The 19,132-nt window shown below is 38.9% G+C and overlaps 1 protein-coding gene across 2 annotated transcripts in view; it reads left to right on the top strand.

Annotated features, from left to right (window-relative positions):
• The window catches only part of TBC1D31 (TBC1 domain family member 31), a 67,114-nt gene extending 47,982 nt beyond the window's left edge, over nucleotides 1-19,132 (top strand). The window contains exons 19-22 of one of the 2 annotated variants that reach the window (XM_036925511.2): nucleotides 600-794; nucleotides 10,912-11,050; nucleotides 16,126-16,221; nucleotides 17,477-19,132. In XM_036925511.2, coding sequence (XP_036781406.2) covers nucleotides 600-794; nucleotides 10,912-11,050; nucleotides 16,126-16,221; nucleotides 17,477-17,610 — 564 coding nt within the window. In that variant the 3' untranslated portion in view covers nucleotides 17,611-19,132. The other variant, XM_036925512.2, reaches the window with a different exon arrangement.

Below are 19,132 nucleotides of genomic sequence, written 5' to 3'. Positions count from 1 at the left end.
CTTTTAGAAAGTTTCCCAAACTTACTAATAACAATTTCTTATGGAGCATCCTTTCAGAAGTGCTGGCTTAAGTGAATTGAAATGGAATCTGAGACCTTCAAGAAAGGACTTTCTTATCTCTAACAAAATGTTAAATGGGTGTGTGGCAGGGCCTGGCCCTTGTCCAAAAGGCAGAAATAGTGCAAGATTTTCCTACCTTCTGTTCTACAACAATCCCTTAGCTGATACCCCAAGAATAATCCACCTTTTTTTTTTCTCTTAGGGACTTTGGTCTGTAAGAATGGTTTCTTCTTTTCAAAGGGCTGAAACATGGAAATTATTCAGTCCCACCCATCCCTTAGCTTAGAAATTTGCAGCCTTGGCTATACATTAGAATCGCCTAGAGAGCTTCCTAAAAGCCCCAATATCCATCCGCCCCAGAGAGCAATGTAATTGACTTGCGGTGGGCCTGGACATCAGTTTGTTTTAAACACTCTGAGGTGATTCTAACATGCAACCCGGGTTACAAACAGCCCCCCTAGGCACTTAGATACATTGAATGGCTATACCACATTTTATATAGTCTGACCTTGTTTCTGAAATTCATAAATTTTTGTTAGTTAATTGAAGAAAATTTGGCGGAAGCTGAACAAGCATGTCTAAATACTGACTCGCAGATTCGGGCTTTACATAAACAAAGATGTGATGATCTGCAACAAAATGAATGTTACAAGGATATGGCCAAACTCCTTCAGAAAAACAGAAGAAAAGAAATAGAAGTATTAAATGCAATGATGGGGGAGGAAGCTAAAAAGGTAAGAACGGTGTTACAGTCATTTAAATTTTGAAATATTACATAATCAAATGATAAAGGCATCAAAACAAATAATTTTTGTTAGGAAAGATCATAAAGATAATCTAATTTTAATAAGTATTGCTGAGAGAAGAAATTTAATATTGATGGTACTTAAAATGACTAAGCATCTTTCTCATTTACATTAGTGCATCTCGACTTCTCAGCTTCCTGGGTTTGTTCTGGCCAATTTGATGATAATGACTACTTGAGTTTTACCTGACTCTTTATACTTTCAATATAAAAGATTTTAAACAGTTAGGAATTGTAGGCAGCTGCTAGAAGCAAAACCCGAAATAACAGTGGCCAAGTGCAAGCCAGAAGTGGTTTTCTTCTTCACCTGAAAGAAGTTTGGAGGTAGGCAGTCCGGGTTGGTTTCCTGGCTTCACCATCACCAGGAAAACTGCCTCCTTCAACCTTTTGGCACTACATCCTGGTGTACAGCTCTAATTCTTAAGGATACCTTACCACCCAAGATGATTGCTGCACTTCATCACATATGCATGCCAGACAGCAGGGAGAACGGTAAAAGGTTCCATCTCCCAGCTGAGACAACTCCTTTCTAACTTCTTCCCAAAAGTCCCATATCACATTTCTCGCTGCACAGGCTACAGAAGATGTTGGAAAAATACAGTATTTTTAGCAGGGTACATTATCATCCCAAATAAAATCAGAATTGAATTCTTAAAGAAGAATCAGGCGGAGCCAAGATGGTGGCGTGAGTAAAGCAGCAGAAATCTCCTCCCAAAACCACATATATCTATGAAAATATAACAAAGACAACTCTTCCTAGAATAAAGACTAGAGGACACAGGACAACATCCAGACCACATCCACACCTGCGAGAACCCAGCGCCTCACAAAGGGGCAGCTGGAGCCAGGCCACGCCCACAGCAACAGCGGAGATAAACTCCATAGCAGCCGGGCAGGAAGCAGAAGCCCTGTCTGCCCGCAGCTACCCAGCACAAGCCACTAGAGGTCGCTGTTCTCCCAGGAGAGGAGGGCCACAAACCAACAAGGGAAGTTCTTCCAGCCGTCACTCGTCCCAGCTCTGCAAACTATTCCTGTCACCATGAAAAGGCAAAACTACAGGCAAACCAAGATCACAGAGGCAACACCAGAGAAGGAGACAGACCTAACCAGTCTTCCTGACAAAGAATTCAAAATCTTTTTAATTCAAAAAATCATAAACATGCTGACAGAGATGCAGAGAAATATGCAAGAGAAATGGGATGAAGTCTGGAGGAGATCACAGATGCCAGGAAGGAGATTACAGAAATGAAACAAACTCTGGAAGGATTTATAATCAGAATGGATAAGATGCAGGAGGCCATTGATGGAATAGAAACCAGAGAACAGGAACGCATAGAAGCTGACATAGAGAGAGATAAAAGGATCTCCAGGAATGAAACAATATTAAGAGAACAGTGTGACCAATCCAAAAGGAACAATATCTGTATTATAGGGGTTCCAGAAGAAGAAGAGAGAGGAAAAGGGATGGAAAGTATCTTGGAAGAAATAATTGCTGAAAACTTCCCCACACTGGGGGAGGAAATAATCAAACAGACCACAGAAATACACAGAACCCCCAACAGCATATAATAATTAAAATGGCAAAGATCAAGGACAAGGAAAGAGTTTTAAAGGCAGCTAGAGAGAAAAAGGGCACCTATAAAGGAAAACCCATCAGGCTAACATCAAACTTCTCGACAGAAACCCTACAGGCCAGAAGAGAATGGTATGATATATTTAATGCAATGAAACAGAAGGGCCTTGAACCAAGGATACTGTATCCAGCACGACTATCATTTAAATATGATGGCGGGATTAAACAATTCCCAGACAAGCAAAAGCTGAGGGAATTTGCTTCCCACAAACCACCTCTGCAGGGCATCCTACAGGGACTGCTCTAGATGTGAGCACTCCTAAAAAGAGCACAGAACAAAACACCCAACATATGAAGAATGGAGGAGGAGGAATAAGAAGGGAGAGAAGAAAAGAATCTCCAGACAGTGTATATAACAGCTCAATAAGCGAGCTAAGTTAGACAGTAAGATACTAAAGAGGCTAACCTTGAACCTTTGGTAACCATGAATATAAAGCCTGCAATGGCAATAAGTACATATCTTTCAATAGTCACCCTAAATGTAAATGGACTTAATGCACCAATCAAAAGACACAGAGTAATAGAATGGATAAAAAAGCAAGACCCATCTATATGTTGCTTACAAGAAACTCACCTCAAACCCAAAGACACATACAGACTAAAAGTCAAGGGATGGAAAAACATATTTCAGGCAAACGACAGCGAAAAGAAAGCAGGAGTTGCAGTACTAATATCAGACAAAATAGACTTCAAAACCAAGAAAGTAACAAGAGATAAAGAAGGACACTACATAATGATAAAGGGCTCAGTCCAACAAGAGGATATAACCATTATAAATATATATGCACCCAACACAGGAGCACCAGCATATGTGAAACAAATACTAACAGAACTAAACGGGGAAATAGACTGCAATGTATTCATTTTAGGAGACTTGAACACACCATTCACTCCAAAGGACAGATCCACCGGGCAGAAAATAAGTAAGGACACGGAAGCACTGAACAACACAGTAGAACAGATGGACCTAATAGACATCTATAGAACTCTACATCCAAAAGCAACAGGATATACATTCTTCTCAAGTGCACATGGAACATTCTCTAGAATAGACCACATACTAGCCCACAAAAAGAGCCTCAGCAAAATCCAAAATATTGAAATTCTACCAACCAACTTTTCAGACCACAAAGGCATAAAACTAGAAATAAACTGTACAAAGAAAGCAAAGAGGATCACAAACACATGGAGGCTTAACAACATGCTCCTAAATAATCAATGGATGAATGAACAAATTAAAATAGAGATCAAGGAATATATAGAAACAAATGACAACAACAGCACAAAGCCCCAACTTCTGTGGGACGCAGCAAAAGCAGCCCTAAGAGGAAACTATATAGCGATCCAGGCACACTTGAAGAAGGAAGAACAATCCCAAATGAATACTCTAACATCACAATTATTGGAATTAGAAAAAGAAGAACAAATGAGGCCTAAAGTCAGCAGAAGGAGGGACGTAATAAACATCAGAGAAGAAATAAACAAAATTGAGAAGAATAAAACAATAGCAAAAATCAATGAAACCAAGAGATGGTTCTCTAAGAAAATAAACAAAATAGATAAGCCTCTAGCCAAACTTATTAAGAGAAAAAGAGAATCAACACAAATCAACAGAATCAGAAATGAGAACGGAAAAATCACAACAGACTCCACAGAAATACAAAGAATTATTAAAGACTACTATGAAAACCTATATGCCAACAAGCTGGAAAACCTAGAAGAAATGGACAACTTCCTAGAAAAATACAACCTTCCAAGACTGACCAAGGAAGAAACACAAAAGTTAAACAAACCAATTACGAGCAAAGAAATTGAAACCGTAATCAAAAAACTACCCAGGAACAAAACCCCCGGACCGGACAGATTTACCTCGGAATTTTATCAGACACACAGAGAAGACATAATACCCATTCTCCTTAAAGTTTTCCAAAAAATAGAAGAGGAGGGAATACTCCCAAACTCATTCTATGAAGCCAACATCACACTAATACCAAAACCAGGCAAAGACCCCACCAAAAAAGAAAATTACAGACCAATATCCCTGAAGAATGTAGATGCAAAAATACTCAACAAAATATTAGCAAACCAAATTCAAAAACACATCAAAAGCATCATACACCATGAGCAAGTGGGATTCATCCCAGGGATGCAAGGATGGTACAACATTCGAAAATCCATCAACATCATGCACCACATCAACAAAAAGAAAGGCAAAACCCACATGGTCATCTCCATAGATGCTGAAAAAGCATTTGACAAAATTCAACATCCATTCATGATAAAAACTCTCAGCAAAATGGGAACAGAGAGCAAGTACCTCAACATAATAAAGGCCATATATCATAAACCCACAGCCAACATTATACTGAACAGCGAGAAGCTGAAAGCTTTTCCTCTGAGATCGGGAACTAGACAGGGATGCCCACTCTCCCCACTGCTATTTAACATAGTACTGGAGGTCCTAGCCACGGCAATCAAACAAAACAAAGAAATACAAGGAATCCAGATTGGTAAAGAAGAAGTTAAACTGTCACTATTTGCAGATGACATGATATTGTACATAAAAAACCCTAAAGACTCTACCCCAAAACTACTAGAACTGATATTGGAATACAGCAAAGTTGCAGGATACAAAATCAACACACAGAAATCTGTGGCTTTCCTATACACTCACAATGAACCAATAGAAAGAGAAATCAGGAAAACAATTCCATTCACAATTGCATCAAAAAGAATAAAATACCTAGGAATAAATCTGACCAAAGAAGTGAAAGACCTATACTCTGAAAACTACAAGTCACTCTTAAGAGAAATTAAAGGGGACACTAACAAATGGAAACTCATCCCATGCTTGTGGCTAGGAAGAATTAATATCGTCAAAATGGCCATCCTGCCCCAAAGCAATATACAGATTTGATGCAATCCCTATCAAATTACCAGCAACATTCTTCAATGAACTGGAACAAATAATTCAAAAATTCATATGGAAACACCAAAGACCCCGAATAGCTAAAGCAATCCTGAGCAAGAAGAATAAAGTAGGGGGGATCTCACTCCCCAACTTCAAGCTCTACTATAAAGCCATAGTAATTAAGACAATTTGGTACTGGCACAAGAACAGAGCCACAGACCAGTGGAACAGACTAGAGACTCCAGACATTAACCCAAACATATATGGTCAATTAATATTTGATAAAGGAGCCATGGACATACAATGGGGAAATGACAGTCTCTTCAACAGATGGTGCTGGCAAAACTGGACAGCTACATGTAGGAGAATGAAACTGGACCACTGCCTAACCCCATACACAAAAGTAAATTCAAAATGGATCAAAGACCTGAATGTAAGTCATGAAACCATTAAACTCTTGGAAAAAAACATAGGCAAAAACCTCTTAGACATAAACATGAGTGACCTCTTCTTGAACATATCTCCCCAGGCAAGGAAAACAACAGCAAAAATGAACAAGTGGGACTATATTAAGCTGAAAAGCTTCTGTACAGCAAAAGACACCATCAATAGAACAAAAAGGTACCCTACAGTATGGGAGAATATATTTGTAAATGACAGATCTGATAAAGGCTTGACGTCCAAAATATATAAAGAGCTCACACGCCTCAACAAACAAAAAACAAATAATCCAATTAAAAAATGGGCAGAGGAACTGAACAGACAGTTCTCCAAAAGAGAAATACAGATGGCCAACAGACACATGAAAAGATGCTCCACATCACTAATTATCAGAGAAATGCAAATTAAAACTACAATGAGGTATCACCTCACACCAGTAAGGATGGCTGCCATCCAAAAGACAAACAACAACAAATGTTGGCGAGGCTGTGGAGAAAGGGGAACCCTCCTACACTGCTGGTGGGAATGTAAATTAGTTCAACCATTGTGGAAAGCAGTATGGAGGTTCATCAAAATGCTCAAAACAGACTTACCATTTGACCCAGGAATTTCACTCCTAGGAATTTACCCTAAGAACGCAGCAATCAAGTTTGAGAAAGACAGATGCACCCCTATGTTTATCGCATCACTATTTACAATAGCCAAGAATTGGAAGCAACCTATATGTCCATCGGTAGATGAATGGATAAAGAAGATGTGGTACATATACACAGTGGAATACTACTCAGCCATAAGAAGAGGGCAAATCCAATCATTTGCAGCAACATGGATGGAGCTGGAGGGTATTATGCTCAGTGAAATAAGCCAAGCGGAGAAAGAGAAATACCAAATGATTTCACTCATCTGTGGAATATAAGAACAAAGGAAAAACTGAAGGAACAAAACAGCAGTGGAATCACAGAACCCAAGAATGGACTAACAGGTACCAAAGGGAAAGGGACTGGGGAGGATGGGTCGGTAGGGAGGGATGAGGGGGGGAAAAAGAAGGGAGGTATTAAGATTAGCATGCATAATGGCGGGGTGGGAGAAAGGGGAGGGCTGTACAATACAGAGAAGACAAGTAGTGATTGTACAACATTTTGCTATGCTGATGGACAGTGACTGTAAAGGGTTTTATAGGGGGGACCTGGTATAGGGGAGCGCCTAGTAAACATAATATTCTTCATGTAAGTGTAGATTAGTGATAACAAAAAAAAAGAAAGAAAGAAAAGGGGGATTACTCCCTGATAGGATAAAATTAACTGTAAATCAACGATTAATGCATGCTTTAAATATCCTTAATTTTGATCACTTAAAGGGTGTTAGATGATCGGCTCTGGAGGTACATTTTTCTGATAATATTCCTTTCTCTTAAAAAAAAAAAAGCAGTTCCTGTGTGGTGACCTCCAGTGAGTTCTACACAATGGTATAAAGGGCATATCAAAGTGTGGGCAAAGGGTCTGTTTGTATTTATACAGAGAATCAAAGCCTAATTTGGCTACCCAGAAAATGAACTAAGATATGATGTGAAGAAGAACTTCCAACATCAGCACTCTCTGGAAGAGTCATACCAGAAGATGATCATCAAAAAACCTCAAGAAAGATCCAGGCGATGCTGCAGTTGTAGATCCACTCATCCCACTGGTTCCTGGACTTGCCATTGGAATGAAGAAGGAGATATCTAAGCTGGCCTGTGCATACAGTAAAACAACAAATTTGACTGGATCTACACTGTTGGAACTCAACCAAGAATTAGAAGAAGTGCAAGTTGTAGCGCTCCAAAATCTTACAACTACAGACTATCTACTGTTAAAAGAACATATGGGATGTGAACAGTCCCCAGGAATGGGTTGTTTTAATTTGTCTGATTTCTCTCAGACTGTTCAAGTTCAGTTGGACAGTATCCACCATATCATAGATAAGTTTTCACAAATCCCTACGGTGCCTAACTGGTTTTCTTGGTTTCACTGGAGATGGCTGGTAATTACAGGTATGCTTTGGTTATGTAACTGTACTCCTATTATGTTAATGTGTGTACGCAATTTAATTAGTAGTTTAAAACCTATACATGCTGAAGTTACTCTACAAGAAGATATGTCAAAGAAATAATCAATCTTCCCATGTTTTCTTCCGTCTGCTACTCCTATAGCTTTTCTTCTTCCTTCCTAATTACAACCTTTAAATAGAATTCGTGCCTCAAATCGAATTTACCGAGTATCATAACTCCTCCAAGTGGTAAAGATACCTCAAGACAAATATTGGGCATAAAAGCCACAGGGCATAAATCTGCAAAGAAGTAAAAAGCTAACCTTTTCAAACAATAAGGCTTCTCTCTCACTTACCAACTTTACATTTCCCTGTATGGCCCCGGAAGATGACTGGTTAGCCAGAGACGGGTAAGATTCCTCAAGGGAGGAACAACCTAAGACAGGCACAGTCGCAGGGGGGTCATCAGGTGAGAAATTGGGGATCAACAGAGGTGAGGCTTAGAACCTCACCCCCCCTGTTCTGAGAGAAATCTTCTGCATACGTGGATGTTTTATTGCCCTTGTCTAGCTTGGATTAACACATAGCCTACAGGCACACACCTGATCATCTACATTTGCCCTCTTACAGCACTAAACTATGTTTTCTACCTTTATCTTGCATCTACCTACCACTTCAGCATTTTATTAAAAATAATAATAATAAGGGAGAAATGTGGGATTTACATATAAATCAAGTATAAAAATCAAACAAATATTCATATTTGACCTGATTGTTTATAGTTCATGATGCATGATCAAAACCGAAAGTTTCTGTGATGACTGCCCTTGTACTGTTCACCATGTAAGAACTTATTCACTATGTAAGAATTTGTTCACCCTGTAAGAACTTGTTCATTATGCTTCAGAAGACTGGAGACTGATGAGAATTAGGCTTGGGGTGGATTAATGATTGTGCATTGAGCATTGAGTCCCCTATACAGAATTTTATTGTTGTTAACAACCATTTGATCAAAAAATATGAGAGATGCCCTCTCAAAAAAAAGAAAAAAAAAAAGAAGAATCATATAGTGGATTTTGAGGAGGAAAGTAAGAATATGTATCACATATGTATATTGGTTGGTCCTCCCAACAGCTGTGGTGCCTGTGCACTGTAGAGATTATTGCAGGCACAGTGGACTGCCCTGAGGACATTGAAGAGTTAGGAATGATCCGAACTCTTTCACTTTCTCTTTCTACTGCTCTCTCATTATGTCTATTCTGAAAGCTTTCACTAATGTACTTCCTTGGCATCATTGTTCCAGAGTCATTTTCCTCCTGCCCCATCCAAGGAGCACGGGGCCCTATCTTACAACTCTTTCATTCAAGGACAGGGTGGGGTAGGAGTGCTGCCCACTGAGACCATTCTCAGGAAGTCGTGGGGAAGCCCACATCTTCAAGGGAAGGATTGCTGACACCTGAGCTAGACTGTGAAATCAGGTGCTGCTGTACTTTGGGTGAAATGATCTGTTTGGGAGCGGGCTGGGGATCACTTGGCTTTGCAAGGTGTGTGGGGATCCTTCTTTGTGTCTGGTGTCCTCGGTTCTGAGCTGGCTTGACTACTATGTGGCCTTGGGAAACCACTCGGACCCTGTCTCCTCATCAGTAACATGGAAGGGATGGATCTCTGTGGTCTCTCCTGCCCTAGTGATTCTTTACAAGGTTTTTGTTAGTTAATGCATATTTAATGTCTTAGCATTTCTAAACCAAAAATTTTATGTGTGCTTGCATATAAAAGCTATAGAACATTGGTAAATTTGAGGAGTTGTATAGGTTTTTAAATTTATTTTAGTTGCTATTTGAGCTAATTTTAAGGTTACTATTTTCTCACTTGAGGAAGAGGAAAGCAGAGGCTATTAGAGATTACTTGACTTCCCTGTAGTCATTGTGTGTACCGGAGCTGGGCAGAGAATTCATTCTCTGAAGTTTGTAGACTTTATCACTAAGGCATAGTATTCAAATTAAATAAGACAATTGCCATTAATTGTTAAAGTTAGCTTAATCCCATAAGATGTGAGATTTAAAATGTATTGAAATAACTTATTTTGTATAAGAAAAAGGGGGTGTGTGCAGGGTAGACAGAGTTGGATGTCCTGGTTATGATTCATTGACTGCCCCACATGCAGCCCCTTCTGCAGAGCTTACCCCTCCCATCATCTCTAAAAGTCCTGCATATTTCATGACTTGGTGGCCATAGTTGATCAAATCAAGGATATAAATTTGACTAGACTAAGGATTGGAAAGATACTCTTCCCCAGGGATTTTCAGAACCATAAAGCTGTGGTTGGTCAGTCATAGTCACTGGTGCTGGAAGATCACACTGGGGTGCAGGCTGCCCAAGAAGAGCAGGCAGAGGAGCTAGTCTCAGAGAGAAGCAGGAGAATGGAGCACATGTGCAGAGAAAAGCAGAAACAGGAGCCAAAGGAAAAACAAAAAATAAATTGTACTTCCTGAGGGCTGTATTGTCTTCTTCTTATCTCACCTGAATACATTCCGATCTACTGAAATGCTAAAAATGCATTATTGGCCCTGTTCTTCCATGTCAACATTCCTACCCACTGTAGCAAAGGAAGGAAAAAGAAGGTGGGGATGGGTAGTCAAAAAGGGTGATGATTTTCAAGGACTCTGGCATAATCCACTTTATCCTGTCCTTCAATATCTGTTCATCACTAGACACAGCTCAAGAGGATTTCTGTTGCTTGCAATAAAAGAGACATTGTAGAAATGACTTATTTCAAGGATAGTTGGGGGCCTGTATGTGTACTGTGTGGCTCTCTTAGTGGTGAGTGTACATCAGAAATAGATGCCTCTACTTTCAAGATTCTTGTTGGCTGTGGGCCAGGACAGACACCTAAATTTTCCTAATGCCAAACAGATCCTACATGCCTTGGGAACCTAAGAGGAAGTGGACTAAAGGAAACAGAGGACTTACTACACTGTAGGGACTTGCATTGCTACAATTTTTATGTGATGTTTTTTTCCATTTATTTGTATTTAGTGGGAGGAAGCTAAAGAAAAAGACTTTATCTTGAAATCAGAAAAGAAAGCGTCAGCTCTTTCAGATGCATCTAGAAAGTGGTTTCTAGAGAAAGAGATAAGTGATGCTTCAGAACATACTGAATATCCATATAATGAAGGTAAGTATACATGAATGCCTTTTACTTTGTGGTAATAACAGATTCATTCAATTAATATAGCCTATTTTCATGAATAAAACCTTGAGGCATTTTTATTCAGATTATCCCTGAACTAAATGTAATCACTAGTCACCATTGTTGTGGGGTTTTTTTGATTGGAAAGAGTGGGCTGAGGAGGTGGGGCTTGTTGAAAAAACAGCTCCGTTGAGAAGTTTCTAACCATCCGGTAGGATTCTGTTTTATTCCATGGTTCCATTGTCGTCAGCATCCCCTTACTCTACTAGAATATGATTTGTTCCAAAAGCACTATTTCTAGTTTACTTTAGGAAAAATTTGTGCTTTGCTAATTGCTGGTCCTCGGGACAATCATATATATACTAAGGTAACAGAGGGAAACTTACTATAGGATTTAATCAAGCCTTAGGTTTTGGTGCAAGGTTTACAATGGCATCAACTGGAAAACTCTACATTGTAACTTAAAATTCCAAAATATGGTTATGAGGAACTTTTATTATATTTTGAATTGTTTTGGTCTTTCATAATGTATATGTATTACTTTTCTTGACAGCTTTATTGATAATTCACATGCTATGTAATTCACCTAAAGTATACAATTTAATAGTGTTGTGTTTCCATGTGTTAAAAATATTGTTTATATTATGCAACCATCACCATAGTCAATTTTAGAACATTTTCAAAGTCCCAAAATAAACCCTGTACTCATTTTCAGGCACTCCCCCTTTTCCTTCACTCCCCGGCTCCTGGTAACCATAATGAACTTCCTGTCTCTATTGTGTGCCTGTTCAGGACTTTTCATGTAAATGGAATTGTACAATGTATGGTTTTTTGTGTCTGACTTCCTTCACTTAATATAAGGTTTTGAATTTCAACTACATTGTAGTATATATATCAGTACTTCATTTCTTTTTATTACCAAATAGTATTCCATTGTATGGATGGATATTCCACATTTTATTTATCCGTTCATCAGTTGATGAACCTTTTGGTTGTGCCCACTTTGGAGCTTTTAAGAATAATATTATGTGCATTACTACTTTTATAATTCACAAATTTGAAAAGTAAAATTGTGGATTAAAATGCATTATCACTTAATTATGCCTACTTTTGAAACCCCTCATTCTCTCTCATACATAGCATCTCATCCCTAATAGCACCCCGAGCACTTGGGTTCCATAGGGAGTGGAGTATCACTCTTTGCACAAATTAAATATTTGAAACTGACTTATAAAAGATACTAACTGGAGCTGCCACTTCTCCCTAACTCTGTTAAACTTACCCCTGTTTTGGAAAGAAAAAATCCTTGAGGCTTGTAGAGCACTTTAGATTTAGAAAAAGAGAAAGAGAAGAAGCTACAAAGCTTCTCTCATCAGTAGGCTTCCTACATGTTGGCCTCTCTATGGTGTCTTCCTGCCATGCTACCTAAATTTTTTTAACTTTCCTAAATTTCACCAATGCGAGATAATTTGGTTAATAATCACCCATTTTTAAAAAGGCAGATATGTAAGAACTTGTCACTTCCTTAATCATGATGTATAAATTAAATAAGAGTGATTTAATCTTAACACTGGGAGATAAATCAGCTATAATTCCGAAAATGGCATTTTGGTTGGAGGTGCTCAGCACTGGTTTGTCACTCAGGACCCAGAAGGGAGGCAACTAGAAAGTAGGAAAGAGGTGAGATTGTGCCAATGACAGGCTATTTATTTAAAAATTTTGCCTAATGTCAACTCTTTATTAACAATGGGGAGGAAATTATTATTATTTTCCAAAAAATAGTACCTTCTGGACAATTTGAATGGCCCTCACTGCCCCTAAAATTCCAAGTCTGTAAACTTAAATTGTAACTGAATAGCTATGTCTTATAAAACTATTGGTCCAAATTGTTAAGTATGCAAAGGAGTTGAACAGACAGTTCTCCAAAGAAGATACCCAAATGGCCCATGACACAAGATGTTCAGCTTCATTAGTCCTTAGGAAAATGCAAATCAAAATCACATGAGAAAAAATTAAAATAAAAACCACAGTGAGATGCCGCTTCATGCCTACTAGCATAACAATACTATAATCAGGTGTTGACAAAGATCAAAGAAATTGGGCAGTGCTGGAGGGAATGTAAAATGATACAGCCACTTTAGGAAACAATTTGGCAGGTCCTCAAAAAGTTAAACTTGGAGTGACTATATGACCCAGTAATTCCACTTCCGCATATATACCCAAGAGAATTGAAAACATGTCCATACAAAAACTTGTACTTGAATGTTCATAGCGTCATTATTCACAATAGCCAAAAAGAAACAATCTACATACCCATCAAATGAAGAATAGATTGACAAAATATGGTGTATCCATACAATAGAAACATACAGCAATGAAAAGGAATTAAGTACTGATTCATGCTATAAAATGGATGACCCTTGAAAACCTTATGCTAAGTTAAAGAAGCAGACGTAAAAGGCCACATACTGTATGATTTATTCAAATGAAATGTCCCAAATAGGCAAATCTATAGAGGCAGAAAGTAGACTTAGCAGTTGCAGGGGCATTGAGAGAGGTCTAAGGGGTTTTGGGAATTTGTAGGGGAGAGGGTGTTAAAAATGGCCTAGAATTAGTGATGATGGTGGCATAATTCTAAATATACCAAAAACACTGAATTGCACACTTTAAAAAGGTGAATTTTATGTTGTATTATGTCTCAATGAAACTGTTCTTTCTTTTAAAAAAGACATTAGTAAATGCTGTTACCAGGTAGGGCCATTGGACCAGGTTTTTTAATTTCAGGCCTTGAATAAAGGAAGTGCTCAAGGCAACGGGAAGGACATTTCAGAAGGAGAGTTTCATGGTTTGGGGCAGGAGCCCAAACTGGGTGACAGAAACGTGGGTCCTAGTCCCAGTTTTATAGTAAATGAACACAAGAGTTTAAATAAACGTAGCCAGTGTCACTAAGCTGTGTAACTCTGCTTACTTTATTAAATCACTTGCATTCATTCATTTGAATTAATTCAGGAATGCTTACTGGTCTTTAGTTTTCTTGTCTGTAAAATGAGATTACAGACTAAGTGATCTTTAATTTTGTTACAGTTCCAGCATTGTAATGGTGGAATGACACCATTTTGTAGTTTGTGGGCATCTCTGAGAATCTTCCCCACAAACATGCACATACACATGGACACACAAATTTTCCCTTTATCAATTTTGTGGATTCACCAACCAAAAGCCTCCCTGAACTGCACTCATGTGTGATGATAGAACTCATTAAATGTAATTAGTCACCGACAGAAAATTGCCTGTCCTGGTGACATAAGTTATGCCAGCTGGAGCAGAGAGCTTCTGTACAATGATGGTTATGGCTATCGTAGAAAATTGCAGGTAGGGTCCTTAAGTGCCTGGGCCTCATCCTTTTGGCCAGCTTGGCTGCACAGCAGAATGGCCTGGAAACACTATGACAGGGCTTGCCTCCTGAATAATGAACTTGGTGCCCAGGACTAGGAGAAAATTTAGTTTGTACCTTGTGATCCCTTTGAGTTTCATGATACATCTAATACCAAGTCACTAAGTAAATAATTAATTTAAAGTAGTAAGAATCACCTTTGGGGCTTTAAAAGACATACGTTGAATAAAGAAAAAAAATTGCAGTACAAAAAGTATAGGAAAAGCACTTTTACATTATGCTTTATTCTTTATTCTAATTTCTTACAGTTAGCTTGTTTCTGTAAATTAAAGATTACTTTTTTAAATATACGTATTCAGGACCTCACCAACAGTGATTTGATTAGGTGGGTCTAGGATAGAAACTAGGAGACTAGAATTTTCAAGTGTGGCAGAGGAATCTGCTCAGCCAGTGTCTGAAACATTGCCATAGGCCAAAGGGAACCCTGAGCTGTTTGCACAAAGATATTTACAACATGGCCCTTTGGGAAGCTGAGTTAGCTAGCCATGGGCAGGATGTATTTTGGAAGACAGATGAAAGGCAAGGAGCTGTGAGATCTCAGATTTGGAAGGATCTGAAGAACCAGTGTGATATGTGGATCAGCCCTGCAACATTGCAATAGTGGTTATCTAACCACTGCCAGAATACTTTCAGAGCAGGCAAGCTCAGTACCTTACTGTGTTTTCTGCCAGTATTTTATTGAAAAGCTATTCCTTCCTTATGTAAAGTTGACTATGCCTTATTTTTAAAATTTTCTCTCAGAAACTGTTCTCTGGAGCAATGCAGGTTACGTTTACTGCCTCTGCCGCATGACAGCCCTTCAAGTATTTGAAGATGACTCATATTTCATCCCCCCACACCAGTGCAAACTAGTCATTTAGTAATTAGGCAAATTGTCTTAATGACTCAGTGAGCTAAAACTATTAGTTAACACCATTAGCCAAAGCTCTTAAGACCAAGTAAAAGGCAGCATCTTACCGAGTCAGTGCGACTTACAGAGGCTGGGCCCCTAGGGATGGGAGTGGACAGGACAGGACAGTTCTGTTCCAAGTGACGTTGGGATGAGAAATCAGAAACCACCTTGGTGTCTTATTGGATGTAAAGCTGTGGGAGTCAGGTAACAGTACAGACACAGCTGAGCCAAAGGATGGGCAGAAATTTTGAGATGAGAGTGATTTAGTAAAAAATAGGGGGAGGCACCATGTAGGTGTGCTGACTCCTCCACGAGGGTTCCGGGAAACTTGCCTGTTGCTGGTTCAGGTTTGCATATGTTGCTGTGATTAGATCCTGCCTGGTTAAAGCTCCCCATAGTTTTCAGGGAAGGCTCTCCAATCACATTTCATAACCTTTTCCAGTAAATGCTTAGGGTCAGTGTTCCTGAGTTTGTTGGCTTTTTGGTTTAGCTACAAGTGTTTTTAAAGTCCATTAACCAAAACCTCAGCTCAGCTCTTAATTCTAACTGCACTTACCTTCCTTCGCCTTTTGAATGGTGACGACATTCTTCTCAGAACAGTAAAGTCAGAGGCTTTTTTTATTCTTGGCAATTTTAATTTACTAGTGACCATTTGGAATTAATAAAGGCTTTTACTCACCAAATACCCTCTTTCTCTCCTCACTTTCCTGACAGTAGTGACCAGGTACCGAAACGAACAGGCCGCCTCGAGTTGTTTGCCTGGAACTTCACAATTACATGATGTTATCAGGACGGAGTCCGCAACACAGAGTGAGTTGATAAGCAAGAAATGCTTCTCCTGTCATTTTAAAGTTAGCAATATTTAAGCAAATCGTGGCTTAAATTACATTTACAGCAAGTTGATACCATTTTCCCAGGGAAATATCAAAATGAAGGCAGCTGGATTCTCAGATTTCCAGCTGGGGAGAAAACTGGATCAGACTGAAACCCAAGTAAAGAACGTTTGCCAAGTCTCATTCAGAGCTGTGCCATTTCTTTAGCCCCAGGACCTCTGCCCAAAAACATGGTCAGAGGCCACAGATATCGGTCACTAATTAAAGTGATGATACTCATAACTATTTTTTATGTCCTTATGCAGAGAAAATCTCAGCATTAGTTTTCAAAGCCATTGCATACTTGAATTTTCCTGACTCTGCCCTTCTGGGCTGGGTTCTGTCCAACAGCCATTGAAAACATGTGTTTGCCCTAGGCGCTGTGGTGGACTGCTGGGACGCTCAGTCAGAACTGCTGAGGGCAGATGGCTTCTTGCTGATTAGATGACTTTTGATCCCTCCACTTGATTCCCTGGAGGTTTTGTTTATTTCAGAAAGGATAAGGTGGAAACATCATACAATAATATAGTCTCAGCATTAGCCCATAAAGGAGCTAACAGTTTTCCCAGGAAAGTATTTGATTTGTTTTTAAAAGGGGGGAGAGGACAAGAAACTGTTTGACTTTATTTGAGCCAGCTTTTTCAGTAAAACTCATGTAGATGCAGCACAATTTAACAAGATCTTTGGAGTCCTTATAGAAGAACAAACCTTTATACAGTGTCCTCTAAAAGACCAGCTTTAAAAGAAATATACCTAATAACAAATCATGAGATTTCAGTATTGTGTAAAATATTATTGCTAACTCATACCTTTATATGCATTAATAAATTCGTGTCAGAATAAAAGTTAAACCAAAAGTCATACGTAAGTGAAGCGAAAGTGCAAGAGATTCTCAGCTGTTTTCTATTCTGGCACATCAGACTTAACTTTTTAACTAAATTATTCTAAATTTGAAAGTTGAGTTCAGGAATATTTAGTAAGTTTAGGTTATTTAGCAGCAAAACAAAAAACATAAAAGTTGTATTCCTTTGGGGGTAGAATAGTTTCTAGAAATTGAAGGTGACTGTTTAAAGTTTTTGGGCTATTCATTTCATTATTGATTTCTTGGCAACATATTTACTTTTAAAATAAATGCTATATCATTGGTTATGTCAGAAAATCAAACATTGTTAATTTTAAATATTGTTTCCAAGTTTCTTTAAATCAAAGAAAAACACCCTGGGACACCACGGAACAGGATCTTATAGAGAGAGTGAGAAATCTTCGCCAGAGACTCACCACCCAGGCTCGTAACAGATACCAAACGCCTCATCTTTTGGCTGCATAGGAAGCTGGTCCCCTGAGATAGTAAGAGAGAGATCAATTTTGCTATCAGTAATACTGATTTTTAGATTATTTATTTTAAATCCCTATAAAGATCAGCCTTTTGTTAGCAAAATATGTATATAAAGATTGTGTGTACTATTTTGTGCTTTTTGGTTTGTAAATGACATACTTTTTAAAATAAAAAAAAATGTTTTGAAGCCATTAAAGCTTGTATTAAGCTCTTTCAGGTTCTAAAGACTAGCATAAACCTCAGTAACTTTAGTTAATGAGGTTTTATTTTAAAGATAAACAGAAATAAAGAACAAGAAACTGTCTTAAGTGTACAACCAGAACTGAGAGCACTCAGCAGCAAGCTGGAGCACAAGCAGTAAGGAGGGGCCTGCGTGCAGCCCCTCTGTGCCCTGACAGTGGGGTCTGCTCTGTGCCCGTGATCCGCAGGACCCATGACCTCGGGGTCGCGGCCTCTGCTCCTGCAGCAGCGCCTGCCCTCTGTCTGCTGGCAGCACTGACCACCCTCCGCCTCTCAGCTCTCAGCTCCACAGCAGAGCCTCTCTCAACTTCATCCTGGGCAAATTACTTCTCTGAACCCATTTCTAAAAGGACGGTGGAAGCAGCTCATGAACTTGACGTGAGGGTTACATCAGGATAATATAAGGTCCCTGGCACATGCTTCACGTGTAGTAAGTATGCAGTACATGTAGTAATTCTTGTTTCTGGGGTCACAAAGCATAATCTCAGGGTAAACCAAATACTTCCTGTAAGCACAATGCTGTCTTTTGTCCAATGGGCAAAGGCCAAAAATTCTCTCTCTTCACTATGTAAGGCACTAACTTCCCAAGAGCATTTTCCTCAACCTAATTTTCTGTCCATTTTCAGGTAATGCCCTCATGGGTCAGGCTGGTGTGTGGCAGCAGGAAGTCACAGGATATAAAATATATAGGGGATGATGAGACCGCCGGTAGACTAGAAATTGCTTGCTCACCTAAAAGCATTTACATTCTAAAGAATTCTGTCATCCAGAATCAACTGTATATTACCAGCTTTTGACCTCTACTTCAGGTCCTCTTTTACTACGTTTTATAGTTTGATATTGCAAGTACGCGCGCACACACACACACACACACACACACACACACCTCTTGTATTACAATATTTCATTTTTTAAAAAGTGTGTTCATCAACTGAAAGTGAGTTACACATACTTTTCAACCAAACGAAGTTCTTTTTATCACATTCTGCCTATTTTCTGAGCCTACAGTTCTCCCAATAAATCTTGATAAAGTCACTCTCAGCAGATGTCATATACTTAGCTAAATCTCTTTGGTCACATGTGCTTGGGTCACATTTCAAAGGTTATCACATTTAATGAAATAACATTTCTGATTATCTCTTCCTGCTTTTTAACATCATATCTTCAACTTTACATCCAATTTATTTTTAATGTAAATTCTCTGATGAATAAAGGTTGAGCTTGGCTAAAATTCTTCCCATGCTGGATACATTCAGAAAGTTTCTTTCCAGTA

The sequence above is a fragment of the Manis pentadactyla genome, chromosome 3, assembly GCF_030020395.1.
Source record: "Manis pentadactyla isolate mManPen7 chromosome 3, mManPen7.hap1, whole genome shotgun sequence".
NCBI classification, from domain to species: Eukaryota; Metazoa; Chordata; class Mammalia; order Pholidota; family Manidae; genus Manis; species Manis pentadactyla.
This window is presented reverse-complemented; position numbering and strand designations above follow the sequence as displayed.